This window comes from Salvelinus fontinalis, chromosome 4 (assembly GCF_029448725.1).
Source record: "Salvelinus fontinalis isolate EN_2023a chromosome 4, ASM2944872v1, whole genome shotgun sequence".
In the NCBI taxonomy this organism is placed as follows: domain Eukaryota; kingdom Metazoa; phylum Chordata; class Actinopteri; order Salmoniformes; family Salmonidae; genus Salvelinus; species Salvelinus fontinalis.
This window is the reverse complement of record NC_074668.1, coordinates 86,259,021-86,276,888: the sequence shown is the minus strand read 5'-3', so window position 1 is coordinate 86,276,888 and position 17,868 is coordinate 86,259,021. Positions and strand designations below refer to the sequence as shown.

At 42.8% G+C, this 17,868-nt stretch overlaps 1 protein-coding gene across 6 annotated transcripts in view; it reads right to left on the bottom strand.

Annotated features, from left to right (window-relative positions):
- Positions 1 to 17,868, bottom strand: part of ppip5k1a (diphosphoinositol pentakisphosphate kinase 1a) — a 48,021-nt gene that overhangs the window by 29,520 nt on the left and 633 nt on the right. For 5 of the 6 annotated variants that reach the window (XM_055921790.1, XM_055921793.1, XM_055921796.1 and 2 more), the window contains exons 2-10: positions 13,807 to 14,426; positions 11,676 to 11,871; positions 11,121 to 11,211; positions 10,550 to 10,635; positions 6,195 to 6,349; positions 1,985 to 2,086; positions 1,701 to 1,862; positions 996 to 1,117; positions 227 to 328 (exon numbers count right to left, since the gene is read on the bottom strand). In XM_055921790.1, coding sequence (XP_055777765.1) covers positions 227 to 328; positions 996 to 1,117; positions 1,701 to 1,862; positions 1,985 to 2,086; positions 6,195 to 6,349; positions 10,550 to 10,635; positions 11,121 to 11,211; positions 11,676 to 11,871; positions 13,807 to 13,962 — 1,172 coding nt within the window. In that variant the 5' untranslated portion in view covers positions 13,963 to 14,426. Of the gene's footprint in view, positions 1 to 226; positions 329 to 995; positions 1,118 to 1,700; positions 1,863 to 1,984; positions 2,087 to 6,194; positions 6,350 to 10,549; positions 10,636 to 11,120; positions 11,212 to 11,675; positions 11,872 to 13,806; positions 14,427 to 16,533; positions 16,584 to 17,868 lie in introns of all 6 variants that reach the window. The other variant, XM_055921792.1, reaches the window with a different exon arrangement.

Here is a 17,868-nt window from a genome sequence, read left to right as displayed (position 1 = left end):
TGATGGTAGGTCGGGGTAATGACTTTTACCCCATCACTGGCATGTCTAAATAAGCAGAAACTTCACAGTGAAGCCAGTTTTCCTTGAGACAGCAGTGGTTTTTATGTTGTGGCTACAGTAAACCTGTACATTTGTCTACCTCAAATTTTTGCGCCTACAAGTTTGTCTTGGAAACATTTTACCAATCATATGCACTAACATACTAGTCTGTGTGTGTGAGACTCACATGGTGCCAGATGTGGTTGGGACGATGGGGATGTCCTCAGCCTCAGTAGGGATGGACCAGGGGATGTGGAACTGAGGAGCTAGCTCCCTCATCACTATATTACTGTAGAGGACAAGGAAACACAGTTCACATCATAGAATTACATTATGGTTAACATAGTCAACATTTACCAACATATGGATCTTCTGACGGATTATTAACTTCTATGTAACTAGTGAGATAATAATAGCAAGTCATCTGTAGTACCATTTGTTTCCCCACTGACATTGCTGATAGCTACTTTATTGAGGAAACATGTACTTACTATGACATGTGGTTGTTCCACCTAGCTATCTTAAGATGAATCCACTAACTACATGTCGCTCTGGACAAGAGCGTCTGCTAAAAATCACCCCAAAAAACCTTGAAATGTTTCAGGATCAGCTGTCCCAAAAGACACCCTAGGCTACCTTTAATCAGTTTGTGCTGAACTGGACTAGATGTTATTTGCTTACAGAAGGGGGGGGTGGCCAACCTTGATCCTGGAGGCTGTCAGGTTAATTTACAACACAGCACCAACACTAAACTCAAATAACCAGTCTTTAACAAAGACCACAATTAGTCTAATCAGTTGTGCACAGCAGGGGTGGATCTGAAGTCTGCCCCTGTTGGACCAGGAGTCAGAACACTATGCCCCGCTTGGACCAGGAGTCAGAACTGGCATACCCCTGGCATAATGTAACCCTATGAAAACACAATATGACCGAAATAGCCCTCTGGCACATCGTACCCCAGGATCTTGGCACAGTCGTCATAGTACTTCATGGAGTTCTTGACGAAGCTGAAGCCGTTGACGTCGCAGACGTAGGAGTGACCGTTGGCTCGGAGAAGGTCAAAGCCACACACTGTTTGCTGCAGGGGGAAAAGACAGTCAGATAGGAATGACATGTAGTGTAATTGGGGGTGGCATTATCGAGAATATCAATCAGGGTAAGAGGGGGAAAATGTACTTAGAGGGTGTGTGTTTGTTGATTCTCCTTTATATGACCTCAGCCTCTGTTCTGTTTTCTCTTGTCACTTCCCTTATCAATCAAAGTGATCGATCAGCTTGAGAGTGCCCTCAACAGGCTGCCTGAAGCTACAGGACGTCAGACCTGGGTTCAAATAGGTTAAGTGCTTTCTTTAGCCTGCCTGGGGTGCTAGGTGGGCGGGGTTTGCACTTTTCTATTGGTTCCATTGCAACAGGCAAGCACAGATAGGGTATCTAAAATAGCATTTGAACCCAGGTCTGAACTGTGTACCAGCTCATCAAATAGAAGAGGGGCAAATCAATGACCAATTCCACGTCGACCCATAACCCCTACCCAGAGGCACTTGATGTAGATTTGATCCAGAGCAGCAAATAGTTCACACCTATCGGCTATTCAGTATAATGTGGGAATCTATTCAGCACCGCATGGGAATCGAACCCACAACCAACTGAGCCATAACTGACCTTGAATGCCAGGCAGACCTTGCGGGCCACTAGTTTCTCCATGGCGGTGAGCATGACAGGGTAGCGGATCTCCTTCCCCTCGCTGTCTCTCTCCACCTTACCGTCCAGGGCAGGAGACTTCCTGGCCTCAGCGTGGGCATAGTCAGGCCCCACCGTATACACCTGAGGACACATACACATGGAGAGATTTAGTACACACACAGTGCACTTGCATAAGACAAACAAACAAATATGCATAGATGGACAGAAACAGAAATACAGACTGACAATCGCATAACACACACCTTAACGTCCGTCCCGTCCGTTGGCATGAACTCTTCGTAGATGTAGGAGCCAGTCTTCCTCACGTTGCTCTCTGGTGAGTACACACTGCTCCGGCTCCCGATCTACAGGACAGAGAGGCAACAGCGTCAGAACTACGTACTGTCTACAGCAGTGGTTCCCAAACTCCTTTAGCTCTGTGATCAAGCGAAAGCTGTTGGTGTGAACCCCCAACTAAACAGACCAATCATTCTACAACTCAGAATAAAACTACCCACCAGCAGGCGCCCAGTGGACTAAACACTTGGGAAACACTGCTCTTCACACGACAGGATTACATTAGGACTGAATGAACGTCCACCATACTACTCAACTGTAGCCAGAGTCAAAGAAAGAGACTAGGGTTCATTCATCAGTACACAGTGTTGCATTTCGCTTATGATCTATTCCATTTCAGAGGAAGAACACAGAGTAGCTTACTACAATCGACTGGGATTGAGAGGGATGCCAATAATGTGTGTGATAAAATCAGCTATTGGGATCGAATGGTTATAAATCATGACAAAAACATTGGCTCGTTTTATGACAGGTTAAACAGTCCCGAAAGCCCTCTGAGAATGTGAGGTGAGATCACACTGAATAAAACAGACTGAGTCAAATAGAATTTCAATGAGCTGTTGTATATTTGGAGGACTATGTATTACTATTAATATTGTAAGGTGAAGATGCTGATCTTGGGTCAGTTTTGCATTTTTCCTACTAATGGTTAAGGTTATGATTGGGGAGTTGATCCTAGATCTGTATCTAGATGACGTTTCACCTCAGAGCCTGTTAATAGAGCAGGAGGTAGGCCTGGCAGTTGTCATAATCAAGCAACTGGTGTGTACAGTTAAACACATACATATAGAATATGGAACATATAGAGCCAATCACGATAGCTATATTCTATCGGGACGTTTCCCAGACTCAGATGAAACCTAGTCCTGGGGTGAATTCATTAGTTGCACACCGTAGCAAAGTTTTGGACGATGTTTTGAGACTAAAAGGTTGGTCCATCCCAGTTTCGTTGCATTCCCGTCTGCTTGTTTCCTTTTCATTCCTAGTGAATACATCCTTGGATTAAAGAGTGCTTGCATTTTAGTCCAGGACTAGGCTTAATCTGTGTCTGGGAAACGGCCCAATAGAATATAGCTAGATATAGAACACATAATAGTTGACTGAAAGTATCACAGTTCAGGCAGTATTTAAAACAACTGTGAGGGACGGGATACTTTGGATTTTGGTAATGAAGCCCTATATCTTCTTCCCCAGAGTCAGATGAACTCTTGGATACCATTTTAAGTCTCTACATCAAGTATGAAGGAAATGCAAGAGACTAGCATTAGCGTAATGACTAAAAGTCTATGGTTTAACCTAGCATGCTATCAGTTACCATAGACTTCCAGTCATTGCGCTAACACTATTTTGGTAACGCTAGTTAGCAAGTTCCTTCAAACTGCATGCAGAGAAAGTTTTTTTCATCCACGAGTTCATCTGAAAAAGGGCTTCATTGCCAAAATCTTGAAGTATCCCTTTAAGAATGTTATGACTAAAAAGACACAAACTAAACCATCTTTACATTACCTTTAGTTCTATCATCTACAGTGTATTCGGAAAGTATTCAGAGCCTTTGACCTTTTCCACGTTTTGTTAGGTAACAGCTTCATTCTAAAATAGATTTTTTTTTAAATTCCCCTCAATCTACACACAATACCTCATAATGACAAAGCAAAAACAGTTTAATAATAAAAAATAAAATATCACATTTACATAAGTATTCAGACCCTTTACTCAATACTTTGTTGAAGTTCCTTTGTCAGCGATTACAGCCTCGAGTCTTATTGGGTATGATGCTACAAGCTTGGCACACCTGTATTTGGGGAGTTTCTCCCATTCTTCTCTGCAGATCCTCTCAAGCTCTGTCAGGTTGGATGGGGAGCGTTGTTGCACAGCTATTTTCAGGTCTCTCCAGGCTGTGTGCTTAGGGTCGTTGCCCTGTTGGAAGGTGAACCTTCGCCCCAGTCCGAGGTCCTGAGCACTCTGGAGAAGGTTTTCATCAAGGTTCTCTGTACTTTGCTCCGTTCATCTTTCCCTCGATCCTGACTAGACTCCCAGTCCTTGCCACTGAAAAACATCCCCACAGCATGATGCTGCTACCACCATGCTTTACCGTAGGGATGGTGCCAGGTTTCCAACAGACGTGACGCTTGGCACTCAAGCCAAAGAGTTCAATCTTGTTTCTCATGGTCAGAGTCATTTAGGTGCCTTTTACTGAGGCGTAGCTTCCATCTGGCCACTCTACCATAAAGGCCTTATTGGTGGAGTGCTGCAGAGATGGTCGTCCTTCTGGAAGGTTCTCCCATCTACACAGAGGAACTCTGGAGCTCTGTCAGAGTGACCATTGGGTTCTTGTTCACCTCCCTGACCAAGACGCTTCACCCCCGATTGCTAAGTTTGCCCGGGCAGTCAGCTCTAGGAAGAGTCTTGGTGGTTCCAAACTTCATCCAGAAATGTTTTGGTACCCTTCCCCAGATCTGTGCCTTGAAACAATCCTACCTCGGAGCTCTACGGACAATTCCATCAACCTAAGGGCTTGGCTTTTGCTCTGACATGTACTGTCAACTGTAGGACCTTGTATAGACAGGCGTGTGCTTTCCAAATCATGTCCAATAAATGGAATTTACGACAGGTGGATCCAATCAAGTTGTAGAGACATCTCATGGATGATCAACGGAAACAGGACGCACCAGAGCTCAATTTCAAGTCTTATAGCAAAGGGTCTGAATACTTGTAAATAAAGCATCTGTTTTTTATTTTTTAATACATTAGCAAAACATTCTAAAAACCTGTTTTCACTATGTCATTATGGGGCAGTGTGTAGATTGATGAGGGGGGGGAAAGTATTTAATCCATTTTAGAATAAGGTTTTAAGATAACAAAATGTGGTAAAAGTCAAGGGGTCTGAATTCTTTCCGAATGCACGGTGTGTGTGTTATACCCTACTGGCAGTAGCATAACAGGTGATAACCGAATCCAGACCATCCGTCAGATCAGAAAATAACAGGTTCCTTTTCTTTGTTTGACATTGGGGTCATTTGAAAACACTGTTGTAGTAAAGTGATGGTTGTCCTCCTCCCTCTGTCAGAATAGGAGGTCTGCATCCCAAATGGCACCCTGCTTCCCTATGTAGTGCACTGCAAGTACCCATAGGGCTCTGGTCATAAGCGTCGCACTATATTGGGAATAGGGTGCCATTTGGGACGCATACTAGATAAAACCTAGGCCGTGTCTACACTTGACAGTTCATGCAGCTTTTGTATTCTGATTAGAGTTCTGATCATGGAATTCTAGGCCGACATTTAAATGTGTCTACCGTGTCCACATTGTGTCTGGATTCCCTTTTCCCACGTAATACTCAAATGCATGTATGCATTTTGCAAACGGTGGAACCAGCTAAATCTGATAACTGGATGCCAGTAGCCAACTACTGTAGCTAACCTCTAACAAGCCAGAAAGCAACGTTAAAGGGATTGCAAAGAGGTTAGCATAACTCTAGCCAAACCTAAAATATTTTTTCTAAATAAAGCTAGCTGGCTAGCATTTGAAGCCAGCAAACACGTTCCTCACATGCTAAGAATGCATTTCCTCCCATGTTTAATGAAAAAAAGTGCCTCTCGCTCCCAAAACACACCATTTCTGGAGACCTGTGGGCGGACTGCTGATTACGTTGCCCACTGTATGCGCTTTCGGTAGCCTGATTGCGTGCAGCAGACTGAGGAGAAATCCACACACAATGCATCCCTGACCAACTCCTGAAGTGGTCAGCCAGATCTGAACACAATCTGACCACACGACCACCTGTCTTTTCAATGCGATCTTCGTAATCTGATAGCAGAGGTTGCATGTCAAGTGTCGACACAGCTCTAATGTCATCGTGTTCCTGCCTGGTTGATGAGCCCAGCCAGAGTGAGTGCCTGGTGTGGCTTCACCTATTTCAGTACCCTTAATGTGCTTTAGAATAAGTGCCATTATGGCATAAGGAACCCTTCGGTTGGGGCTGAGGGAGGAGGAAGTGTGAGGGAGAAAGAAGCCTGGTCAAAAAGCTACCCCAGGGCCTTTCCCATGTGAGTTAGACAGAGGAACGGATTGGAGTCATTTTTGAAGGGGTTAAAGGCTTAGGGATCAGAATGTGACCTTTCTAAAGAGGCGCTGGCTTCCCCCTCCCGCTGAGGTGGGGTAGTAGATGTAGACGTTGTGGTCTTCAGCACAGACGGGTTTCTCCACAAAGGGTTTAGGGAACACCTCCCCATTCACCTCCACATGGTCTTCTCCCTCGACCAGGTTACACTCTGGGGAAGACACAAATACAAAGTTGTATTCATTAGTGCACACCGCAGCTAAATGCTTTGCAACAGAAAACATTATACAAAGAAAATGTGTTTTATTGGACAAGTTCCGTTAGCCCCTCCTAGTTTTGGTCCATTTCTTCCATTCAGTTTGTAGTGAATACGAACCAGGTGCATATTGTCAGTTCATCGTCATATTCAGACGATGGTCAGCCCTTTCAACTGTAAATAGTATGATTCAACCAGTTGAACATGTACCTTATAGTCCCCATTTCAAAAACAGACAATTACATGTCTTAGTGTACCATTGACAGTCTGTACAACCATGCCCTCATACACTGAATAGTGTTGTTTTATCAAAAGTCCTTATGTTAGAAACTAACAGCTGGTCACGTGTTTATTCTTCAAGCTACAGCACACAGTATTTGACATAAAGCAGGTTCTTAAAAGGACCATTGAGTGGAGTCTGCTTCATGTTCTTTTTTTGACATTGAAAATCAAGTATCATGACAACACTAACTGACAGCTCTACCTTTACTGAGAAAGGGTTCTAACATTTTAGAAGCATTAGACCAAAACCTTGATAGACTAAGTTTGAACATTAGTCATGAAGATCAGGCTCTTGTTGTTACATCTACTGGCATGACTTCTAAACTGTAAATGGAGGTCGCTATTCTACCACCATTACACCCATAAGGGATGAAGAAGACATAACCCATCTAGTGAACTCTACCATGCGGGACTGTGTTCAGAGTATTAAAAGGGAAAATTAATGGCCTCCAAGTCACGTCACCACACTCAGATATAAATCACAGTATGCTCACAACCTAAGACACACTCATAACTGCTCCTCATTAACTGCGATATTTACCACAGGAACCAAAGTAAACCAAGTTAGTGTCCCAAATGGCACCCTATTCCCTATATAGTGCACTACCTTTGACCAGTGCCCATGGGGATGAAGGGAATAAGATGCCATTTGGGACATTGTCCGACATCCTCCCAAGGCAGTGTTGGTCTAAGGCTGGAGAAGTCTGTCTGGTGTTTATACCCAGAAGAGAGAAAAACTGAGACCTCACTGGAAAGTGGTTTTATTCTTTCTGACTATAACCAGGTTTCCATCCAACCTTTATGCGAGTAAAGTACATGTCGGATATAAATTTTTTAAAAAGGCCTGAAGGAAACTGCTAATTTGTTGGTACATTTTTCAAATGTCGACAAAATAAGATTCGCTAGACAAAGTGAGATATTTGTATGTCTGTAAAATGTATTATGCGAGAAATGGCAGAGGGAAAACCTTTATGCGCAAACATATAATAACATATGAAGTCACACAACGATATGCTGTGTGGTCCTCCCACTGCGACATGGGAAAGCATGCAGTGTATTAGGCTACAGATGAAATAACTTGATGAATTTCACAGGGTGGTGAAAGTGCACAGTGATGAGCTTGATGATTCTTTCCAATAAATATTGAGGGTCTTATTCTGGTGACATGATGATTGACTGCTGTTTTCAAAATAAATGTATCTTGCTCTTTTGTTTAAAAAAAGGCACATGTAGCCTACATATCAATGCATACACACAAACTATCTAGGTCAAATAGGGGAAAGGCGTTCCTTTATCGTTTTTTAAACCAGGTTTGCTGATTATTTGAGCAATATGAGATGGAACGGATTTCCATGCAATAATGGCTCTAAATAATACTGTACACTTTCTTGATTTTTTTTCTCGATTTGGGGACTGTGAAAAGACCCCTGGTGGCATGTATGGTGGGTAAAGTGTGTGTGTGTCACAGCTGTGTGTAAGTCGACTATGCAAACAATTTGGAATTTAACACATTGTTTTACATAAAAATAAGTAATGCAGTCAGTCTATCCTTAACTCTTAGCCAAGAGAGACTGGCATGCATAGTATTTATATCAGCCCTCTGATTACAATGAAGAGCAAGACTTGCAGCTCTGTTCTGGGCCAGCTGCAGCTTAACTAGGTCTTTCCTTGCAGCACTGGACAATAATCACGATTAGACAAAACTAGAGCCTGCAGAACTGGCTTTTTAGAGTGTGGTGTCAAAAAAGTAGAGCATCTCTTTATTGGACAGACAGACCTCTCCCCATCTTTACAACCATTGAATCTATAGGTTTTGACTATGACAGTTTACAATCGAAGGTAGCGCCAAGTAGTTTAGTCTCCTCAACTTGTTCAACAGCCACACCATTCATTTCTAGACCTCAGCTAAGGTCTAGAACTTAGGGAATGAGTTGTACCAAATACAATGCTCTTAGTTTTAAAGATGTTCAGGACCAGTTTATTACTGGCCACCCATTCCAAAACAGACTGCAACTCTTTGTTAAGGGTTTCAGTGACTTCATTAGCTGTGGTTGCTGAGGTGTATATGGTTGAATCATCAACATACATGGACACACATGCTTTGTTTAATGCCAGTGGCAGGTCATTGGAAAAAATAGAAAAGAGTAGAGGGCCTAGAGAGCTGCCCTGTGTTACACCACACTTTACATGTTTGACGCTTCCATTAAAGAAAACCCTTTGAGTTCTATTAGATAGATAGTTCTGAATCCACAATATGGCAAAGGTTGAAAAGCCATAACACATACTTTTTTTCAACAACAGTTAGGGTCAATAATATCAAAGACTGCACTGAAATCTAACAGTACAGATCCCACAATCTTCTTATTATCAACTTATTTCAACCAATCAGTCATTTGGGGAACGTTGAAGAAATATGTCAGAAATGGAGCTTACATGATTCCTTATTCCACATGTCAGAGATGTTATGTTTGTTCTATGTGATATACTGTATAAGTTCCTGGGGAGAATACAACACTATGTAAGTAGTGAGAAATACATCCTGCCTAAGACGCACAGGGGTAAGTATGGGAGCCTCTGAACTGTGAGACAATGGGCCAGCCTCCCTGTGGAACGCTTTAGACACCTTGTAGAGTCCATGGCTCGATGAATTGGGAGGTGTGGAGGGGCGACTCCAGGATGCTGGCCTTCTAGGCAGAGTTCCTCTGTCCAGTGACTGTTCTTTTGCCAGTCTTAATATTTTATTTTTATTGGCCAATCTGAGATATGGCTTTTTCTTTGCAATGCTGCCTAGAAGGCCAGCATCCCAGCATCCCTGTTGCCATTGAGACTGGTGTTTTGTGGGTACTATTTAATGAAGCTGCCAGTTGAGGACTTGTGAGGCATCTGTTTCTCAAACTAGACACTCTAATGTACTTGTCCTCTTGCTCAGTTGTGCACTGGGGCCTCCCAATCCTCTTTCTATTCTGGTTAGAGCCCGTTTGCGCTGTTCTGTGAAGGGAGTAGTACACAGCGTTGTACGAGATCTTCAGTTTCTTGGCATTTTCTCGCATGGAATAGCCTTCATTTCTCAGAACAAAAATAGACTGACGAGTTTCAGAAGAAAGGTCTTTGTTTCTGGCCATTTTGAGCCTGTAAACGAACCCATAAATGCTGATGGTCTAGATACTCAACTAGTCTCTTGCTTCTTTAAACAGCACAACAGTTTTCAGCTGTGCTAACATAATTGCAAAAGGGTTTTCTTATGATCAATTAGCCTTTTAAAATGCGAAACTTGGATTAGCTAACACAACGTGCCATTGGAACACAGGAGTGATGGTTGCTGATAATGGGTCTCTGTACGCCTATGTAGATATTCCATTAAAACAATAATAATAAACGGCCATTTCCAGCTACAAGTCATTTACAACATTAACAATGTCTACACTGTATTTCTGATCAATTTGATGTTATTTTAAAATGGACAAAAAAAATTGCTTTCCTTTCAAAAAAACAAGGACATTTCTAAGTGACCCCAAACTTTTGAACGGTAGTGTATGTATTTCTATCAAAACGTTCTACAACATAGTGCCCTGCTGAACACGCCCAGTTATCTTGGAACCCTAATGACTGATTTACATTACAGGGCCGAGAACAAGAACTGTACTGGCTCAGTTATTTTATTTTCACAATGTCCTTTCTAGCAGTTCCAGCAACTGTGGTGGATGGATAACCAGGCCAGCCCAACACAGTACAGCTCGGCTCAGTATTGTGAAAAAGGTACAAGGTTTTAAGAGTGACAAGAAAGCTATAGCACCAGTAGAGGCGACAGGGACAGAATATTGACCATTCCTGATGGGACCATCAACGCTTGACCTTTGGGGTCCGCACACTGACCGTCTGGTTTATCTGGGTCGCGGTTCAGCACAGCGTAGCGTGGCAGATCGATGCCTTCCTGCTGCAGGATACGATACACCTCCCTCCTACAAAACAGAAAACATAACATTCAGCATTCAAGTGAGAGATAGTCAGCCATCTCACTTAACATGAACACTGTATATCTAATACTGCTCACATCACCACGTGACACCAGTCCAAACAATGCTGGTCACACATCACCACCAGTAATCACCATAATAGCAATATAACATCATACGGTCCTTATTCCACATAAGACCTCCAGAACAGCACAGTATTAACCATGATGCTCTGTGATAGCTAAACCTCTCTATACAGAACGCTAGGGTTGTCCCGATACATGGCAAATAGTGTGTCCTATTGCTTGGATAATAAACACGTGACTCTGGGTGACAGTAAGGCTGTTTGTTTCCCAACATCAGGACTGTTTTTCACAAGAAATGAAGTCTGCTTCTTGTTTTATTAGCTTGCCATGATACTTCTGAATCGGAGTATCGTGATACTGTTGTCATGAAAACCCTACAGTATGCATCTCTAGTTTTGGTTGTACCTGTCCTGTATGTAGTACTGTGTGTTCAGGTCATTGATGAGCAGTGGGTTTCGGAGATTGGCGTAGCTCACTGCCTTGTCCAGCGGGAATCCTACAAATTCAAATGCAACACCAACTGTTAGCAAATCCTGTACGCAGGGCACACAGTATGTGCAAACTTCGCCTGGGGCAAGAATGGGACACATTAATGAAGACAGACAAGTGAAAGTAATTGAAATGAACACAGTCCAGTGGGCAAACATTGTTCAACTGGGTTTCTCCAACATTTTGCTAAAATCAATGGTTGCAAATTTAGTCCCATATTAGTCAAAACAGGCTGTTGTGGTGTCAGACAGAATTACTCAAGCTGGGTTAAAGACGAGTAATGCTGACACAGCGTGGTACGAGAACGGGCTGTCTGTGTGTGTGTGTGTGTGTGTGTGTGTATGATGTAGTAGCATGTGACTGTTTAAATATGCGTAATCACTTTTTGGACTATAGAATAATGGGTGGGGTAATTAAGTTGAATACAGTTATTTCATCAGCGAACAGAGTTGTTGTGTGTGTGTGTTCCACCTTTGGAGTGGAAGGAGACGAGGCAGTCACACAGGGGCCATTTGTCCACGGGCTCGTTGAGAATGACGTCCTCGGGGAAGATGACCACAGTGATGTACTCAAACCTGCACAGCCGCTCCAGGATCTGGGTCATGGGCTTAGACTTGGACTTCTTCATCATGGAACAGATCCCCACCACGATCTGTCGCTCCGGGGGCTGAGAGGGAGATCACTTTATTGAGTTAGGCTACTTTGTCTATTGACGACAGTCTTGAGTAGCTTTACAACCAGTCAATCAACTAGTCCATAAAATGGATCAACAGTTGTCACAAAAGTGCTTTACGGATGAGTAGTCTCATGCAGTCTCATGCGGCCTCATGCGGTGATCTTGTGCTGTGGAATTAGCCCTAATATCTGTAGCCTCCATTGTGATGGTATCTACAGTTGAAGTCGGAAGTTTACATACACCTTAGCCAAATACATTTAAACTCAGTTTTTCACAATTCCTGACATTTAATCCTAGTAAATTATTCCCTGGTCAGTTAGGATCACCACTTTATTTTAAGAATGTGAAATGTCAATAATAATAGAGAGAATGATTTATTTCAGCTTTTTTTCTTTCATCAAATTCCCAGTGGGTCAGAAGTTGACATTCGCTCAATTAGAATTTGGTAGCATTGCTTTTAAATTGTTTAACTTGGGTCCAACGTTTCAGGTAGCCTCCCACAATAATTTGGGTGAATTTTGGCCCATTCCTCCTGACAGAGCTGGTGTAACTGAGTCAGGTTTGTAGGCCTCCTTGCTCGCACACGCTTTCTCAGTTCTGACCACAAATTTACTATAGGATTGAGGTCAGGGCTTTGTGATGGCCACTCCAATACCTTGACTTTGTTGTCCTTAAGCCATTTTGCCACAATTTTGGAAGTATGCTTGGGGACATTGTCCATTTGGAAGATCCATTTGCGACCAAGCTTTAACTTCCTGACTGATGTCTTGAGATGTTGCTTCAATATATCCACATCATTTTCCTCCCTCCCGCAATCTATTTTGTGAAGAGCACCAGTCCCTCCTGCAGCAAAGCACCCCCACAACATGATGCTGCCACCCACATGCTTCACGGTTGGGATGGTGTTCTTCAACTTGCAAGCTTACCCCTTTTTCCTCCAAACATAACGATGGTCATTATGGCCAAAAAGTTATATTTTTGTTTCATCTGACCAGAGGTAATTTCTCCAAAAAGTACAATCTTTGACCCCATGTGCAGTTGCAAACCGTAGTCTGGCATTTTTATGACGATTTTGGAGCAGTGGCTTCTTCCTTGTTGAGCGGTTATGTCGATATAGGACTCGTTTTACTGTGGATAGAAATAATTTTGTACCTGTTTCCTCCAGCATCTTCACAAGGTCCTTTGCTGTTGTTCTGAAATTGATTTGCACTTTTCGCACCAAAGTACGTTCATCTGTAGGAGACAGAACGCGTCTCCTTCCTGAGCGATATGACAGCTGCGTGGTCCCATGGTGTTTATACTTGCGTACTATTGTTTGTACAGATGAACGTGGTACCTTCAGGCAGAAATTACTCCCAAGGATGAACCAGACTTTTTTCCCCTGAGGTCTTGGCTGATTTCGTGTGATTTTCCCATGATGTCAAATAAAGAGGCACCGAGCTTGAAGTTAGACCTTGAAATACACCCACAGGTACACTTCCAATTGACTCAAATGATGTCAATTAGCCTATCACAAGCTTATAAAGCCATGACATCATTTTCTGGAATTTTCCAAGTTGTTTAAAGGCACAGTCAACTTAGTGTATGTTAACTTCTGACCCACTGGAATTGTGAGACAGTGAATTATAAGTGAAATAATCTGTCTGTAAACAATTGTTGGAAAAATTACTTGGGTCATGCACAAAGTAGATGTCCTAACCGACTTGCCAAAACTATAGTTTGTAAACAAGAAATTTGTGGAGTGGTTGAAAAACGAGTTTTAATGACTCCAACCTAAGTGTATGTAAACTTCTGACTTCAACTATAATAGTAATGGAGGTTACCATATCAGGGCCAGTTGTCTAATGTACTTCCATGCGGGTGATTCATATGTGACATCATGAGGCCTGATGTAATCTTGTGTAGTCTCGTCTCATGCGGTCTCACCGAGTCTGTGTCCTCATCGTCCTCGTACAGCTCCATGTCTGTCCTCATGCTGCAGCCGTCGTAGTCCTCCAGGCCCTCGCTCTCATCGTCCTCGCAGCCCACGAAGAATCTGGGAGCGCCGTGCTGGCTCTCGCCCGGGCTGGCGGGCTCTGACATCACAATCCCCGGCGGCAGCCCTCAGCGTCCCGCCGCGCCATCGCACACCAACACACCGCCGGGGAGGGCCGCCGATGGAGGCGCACAGGGCCTACTAGGAGCTGATTGGCTGGTGACTCAAGTCTCGAGGTGGGCTAAACTGCTCTGTGGGGTGTATTAGGTTGGGGGTGAAAGGGGGTTGGGTGAGGAAGGGAAGGGGATACAAGAGCTGGTCCTGGGGCAGGGGGCAAGTGTTGAGGGTTAAGTTGTAATAGGTGTGTGACAGACTATGTTAGTAGTAGTGGTGATGGTGTTTCTGGGGTGGGGTTGCTGAGGCCTCATTCTTTACTCAGCGGTTAAAGATCTCATGTTTCGGGCCTGGCCTGGGGCTGGGCTCCTTGTGTGGTCTCAGGACTAGTAGGGGTAGATCCAACTATAATGGGACCACAGCCCATTCCTCTATGCTTGTCCAAGATCGACAGAGTCTAGAAATGAAACAGAGAGATTATAGAGGATATTCAATAGCAGGTACCCCGGGGGAACACGCAATGCTATCAGGGGTACGCCAAATAAAAATGTGATTCACATGTAAATACAAAAATCAATTAAAAAGTTGAAATAAACTAATAATAATTCACATTTTCAAACAGTCCATTTAATAAGGCCTGCATCCATAGAGACACATACCAGCTTTACTGGTAGTACTGCTACTACCAGCAGTACTACACCTGCACCTGTCGACGACACAAGTTGTTCTGCTTCCACGAGCACATCCAATGCTAGCATCAGTAATTCTACATGTGTTAGCCCAGCTAGCATGGTCACTGACAGTTGTGAATCTGATGCAGCCGAAGAGCTACTGCCCCCTTACCAGGGAAAGCACCAAACAGACAATGACGTTGGACGATCGAAGAGGCACAAATATGATGAGAACTACATTGATTTGGGGTTCACTTATATTGGGAGTAGTGGCTTTCCTCAGCCCCAGTGTGTTACATGTACAAAAGTACTATCTCACAACTCAATGAAACCATCACTCTTGCACAGACATTTAGAAACAAAACATGCCAATTTGAAAAATAAGCCACGGGAGTTTTTTGAGCGAGAATTAAGATGACTTTCAAGTAGTAAGACATGTATAAAAGCAACAGATACCATTAATAAGAAGATGCTAGAAGCGTCTTATATGGTGAGCTACCGAGTGGCTATACCTGCTGCCGCAGATATGGCTGGGACAATGCTGGGAGAAAAGGCAAAAAATACACAGACAATTCACTCATCAAACAACACACTGTTTCACGACGCATCAGTGACATGGCAGGAGACGTTTTGAAACAATTATTGCTTCGCGTACAAGCCAGTGAATTCTATGCGTTACAGCTGGATGAGTCAGGCGTGGCGGACCTGGCACAGCTCCTGGTATGTGTACGTTACGTTTATGGGTTGTCAATTAAGGAATTTTTTGAAGTATTGCACAGCTTTGTGACATCAAATGGACTTTGGTGGTCAAGATGTGTTGGTATCAGTGCTGATGGCAGAAAAGCCATGACAGGGAGACATAGTGGAGTGGTAACGCGCGCGCAAGCAGTTGCTCCCGACGCCACTTGGGTATACTGCAGCATCCACTGAGAGGCTCTTGCTGCCAAGGGAAATACGTTTTGGACACTACAGTGAAAATGGTAAACTTTTTTAAAGCAAGGCCCCTGAACTCGTGTATTTTCTGCACAACGCAATGATATGAACTTTGGAAGACAAGCCTCTTGTAGAGACAATATCCAGCCAGTTGATTCCCATCAGGAGAGCTGTTATTCACAGACTGTTACTAATATTCTGTGCTTGACTGAGTATTATAGAATAGCCTAGTCAGGCTACTTCAAAAAATATGTTGCCTAATTACTGCACAAAAGCATCTTACATGCCTGGACATGTCAAAAAACCTAGCGAAGAAAATGGAGAAGCCTAAAACGTGATTACCTACAATATCGGAACAAGGTAGGGGTAGAGGAGGAACTGCAGGGGAGTGTGTAGAACCAGTCAGGTCTAATTACTCTACCTACTTGAACGATGCTGCATTAAAACCACATCATAGAGAGACAGAAATGTCAACACAAAATCCTGTACTTGCCAGCACTGACTAAATGAAAGCTAGGCACAAACAGAACACTGCTGTTTGATATCTGCCCCCAACTCCCATACAAAGCTCAGTTCTGCTGACTGTGTGAAAGTAGCAAAGTCCATGGTACATTGGCCATCATTACTAATGGTAGGCTAGATGCCGTTACAGTGACTATTAGCCGTGAAAAAGCTCAAAGACAATTTAGGCTATCCATGTGAGTAATGGCACAGTTAGGCATACAGCGGCAGGACACGTATAGACTACAATAAATCTCACATCCAATTCTAACCGCCCACCACATATATAGGTTTTAGTTTAGGCTACGTTCCCCAACAGAGGTCATTCAAAAATTGCCTAATCATATAGGCTAGAATCTAACTGAAAAATCATAATGAGAGTTGATTCATCTTCACAAATCTATCAATCTGCACAACAAAGTAAGCCTGTTAAGCCCTACAAGCTGAGAGGGGACGTACCATTAGAAGTATTTCTTTCTATTAACGATCTCTCACACACCAGTCTTGATCTGTCAACAATGGAGGACAGTCAGTAACACATGGCATCAAATAGTATTAGATTAAAACCCAGGTAAACATAAGGAAAATCCCTTTTGCATCTTGGCATGCAGTTTATTTAAAGTCTTTCCCTAGTTAATTTAAGGGGATTACCCAGGGCTTAGGAGCTGGGGTTTAAGCTCCTCTATTACACCTGTTCACTCAGGGCTGCAGGGGCAGCATGGGGTGAGAGCTATTAGTTTCTCTTGGGCCATTAGGCTAAACTGGCTAACAGTAAGACTCATATCAGACAACCTTAAAAATAGGTTTTATGTACCTGTGCGGTGCATCCAATGAATGGACAGGTAGAGTCCAATAGAGTTGAAATTTTAAAACAAAATAATCTTTGCTCATTAAGATATAGCTTATTCCATATCAATGTCAGGTAACCAAAGAATGTACCAACTCACTAGCTAAATATAAAAACAATCTGATGTTGCTGACTTGATGGCTGCACAGAACACTAGTCCTATAAACAGTATGCCAAATTCTAGCCCATGATGTACTCTTAAGGAGCCTATCGTTACCCCTAGAGGTCCAAGGACCTTCTATTTTATTTTCAGATGTAGACTGACTGACAGCCAAAGTAGCCTATCACTCCATCTAAACTTGAATTAAGTGTCACTTGCGATACAGTCCTAGAAACATAAAGCCCTCTACGTTCATATCAGATCAATTATTTCACAAATGCAAAATACACTTACTGTAAACTGTTTCAAACGGCTTTATCAGTTGCAGCCAACAGTATTGTTCAGTAAGTTTCTGGCTGCCTTCGTTACACACAGGTGTTCTGAGCATTCTAGATAGCTAATTAGCACAGGTGGTTCCTCTGTCTTCCATATTCACGCAGTCTAACATGGAGATATGGCCGTGTGGGAACACTACCCCTCCCACCCCAAAAAAGGTGTCTCAATTTAACGTTTTATTATAAATATTGTTTTTTTTAAATGTACTCCACCATACAGAAGACACCTTCGTCCAATAACTTATGTGTAATGGAACTGAGAGTCATGACCAAATTCATGATACTAATAAACATTTACATATAGTCTTTTTGTGTGTGTAATGAATGTCTATTAAAGCATAACATAAATAAACAATTACATCCAAATGTAAATATTTGTTATTAATATAATGAATTTCGCATACTATTTATAGGGCTAAGTGAACACACAGTTGTAAACAGATGCACGCAGTAGTCTTTCATCAAACCAATGTTATATCTTGCGAGATGATTGTCCTATTATTTTAAAGCCC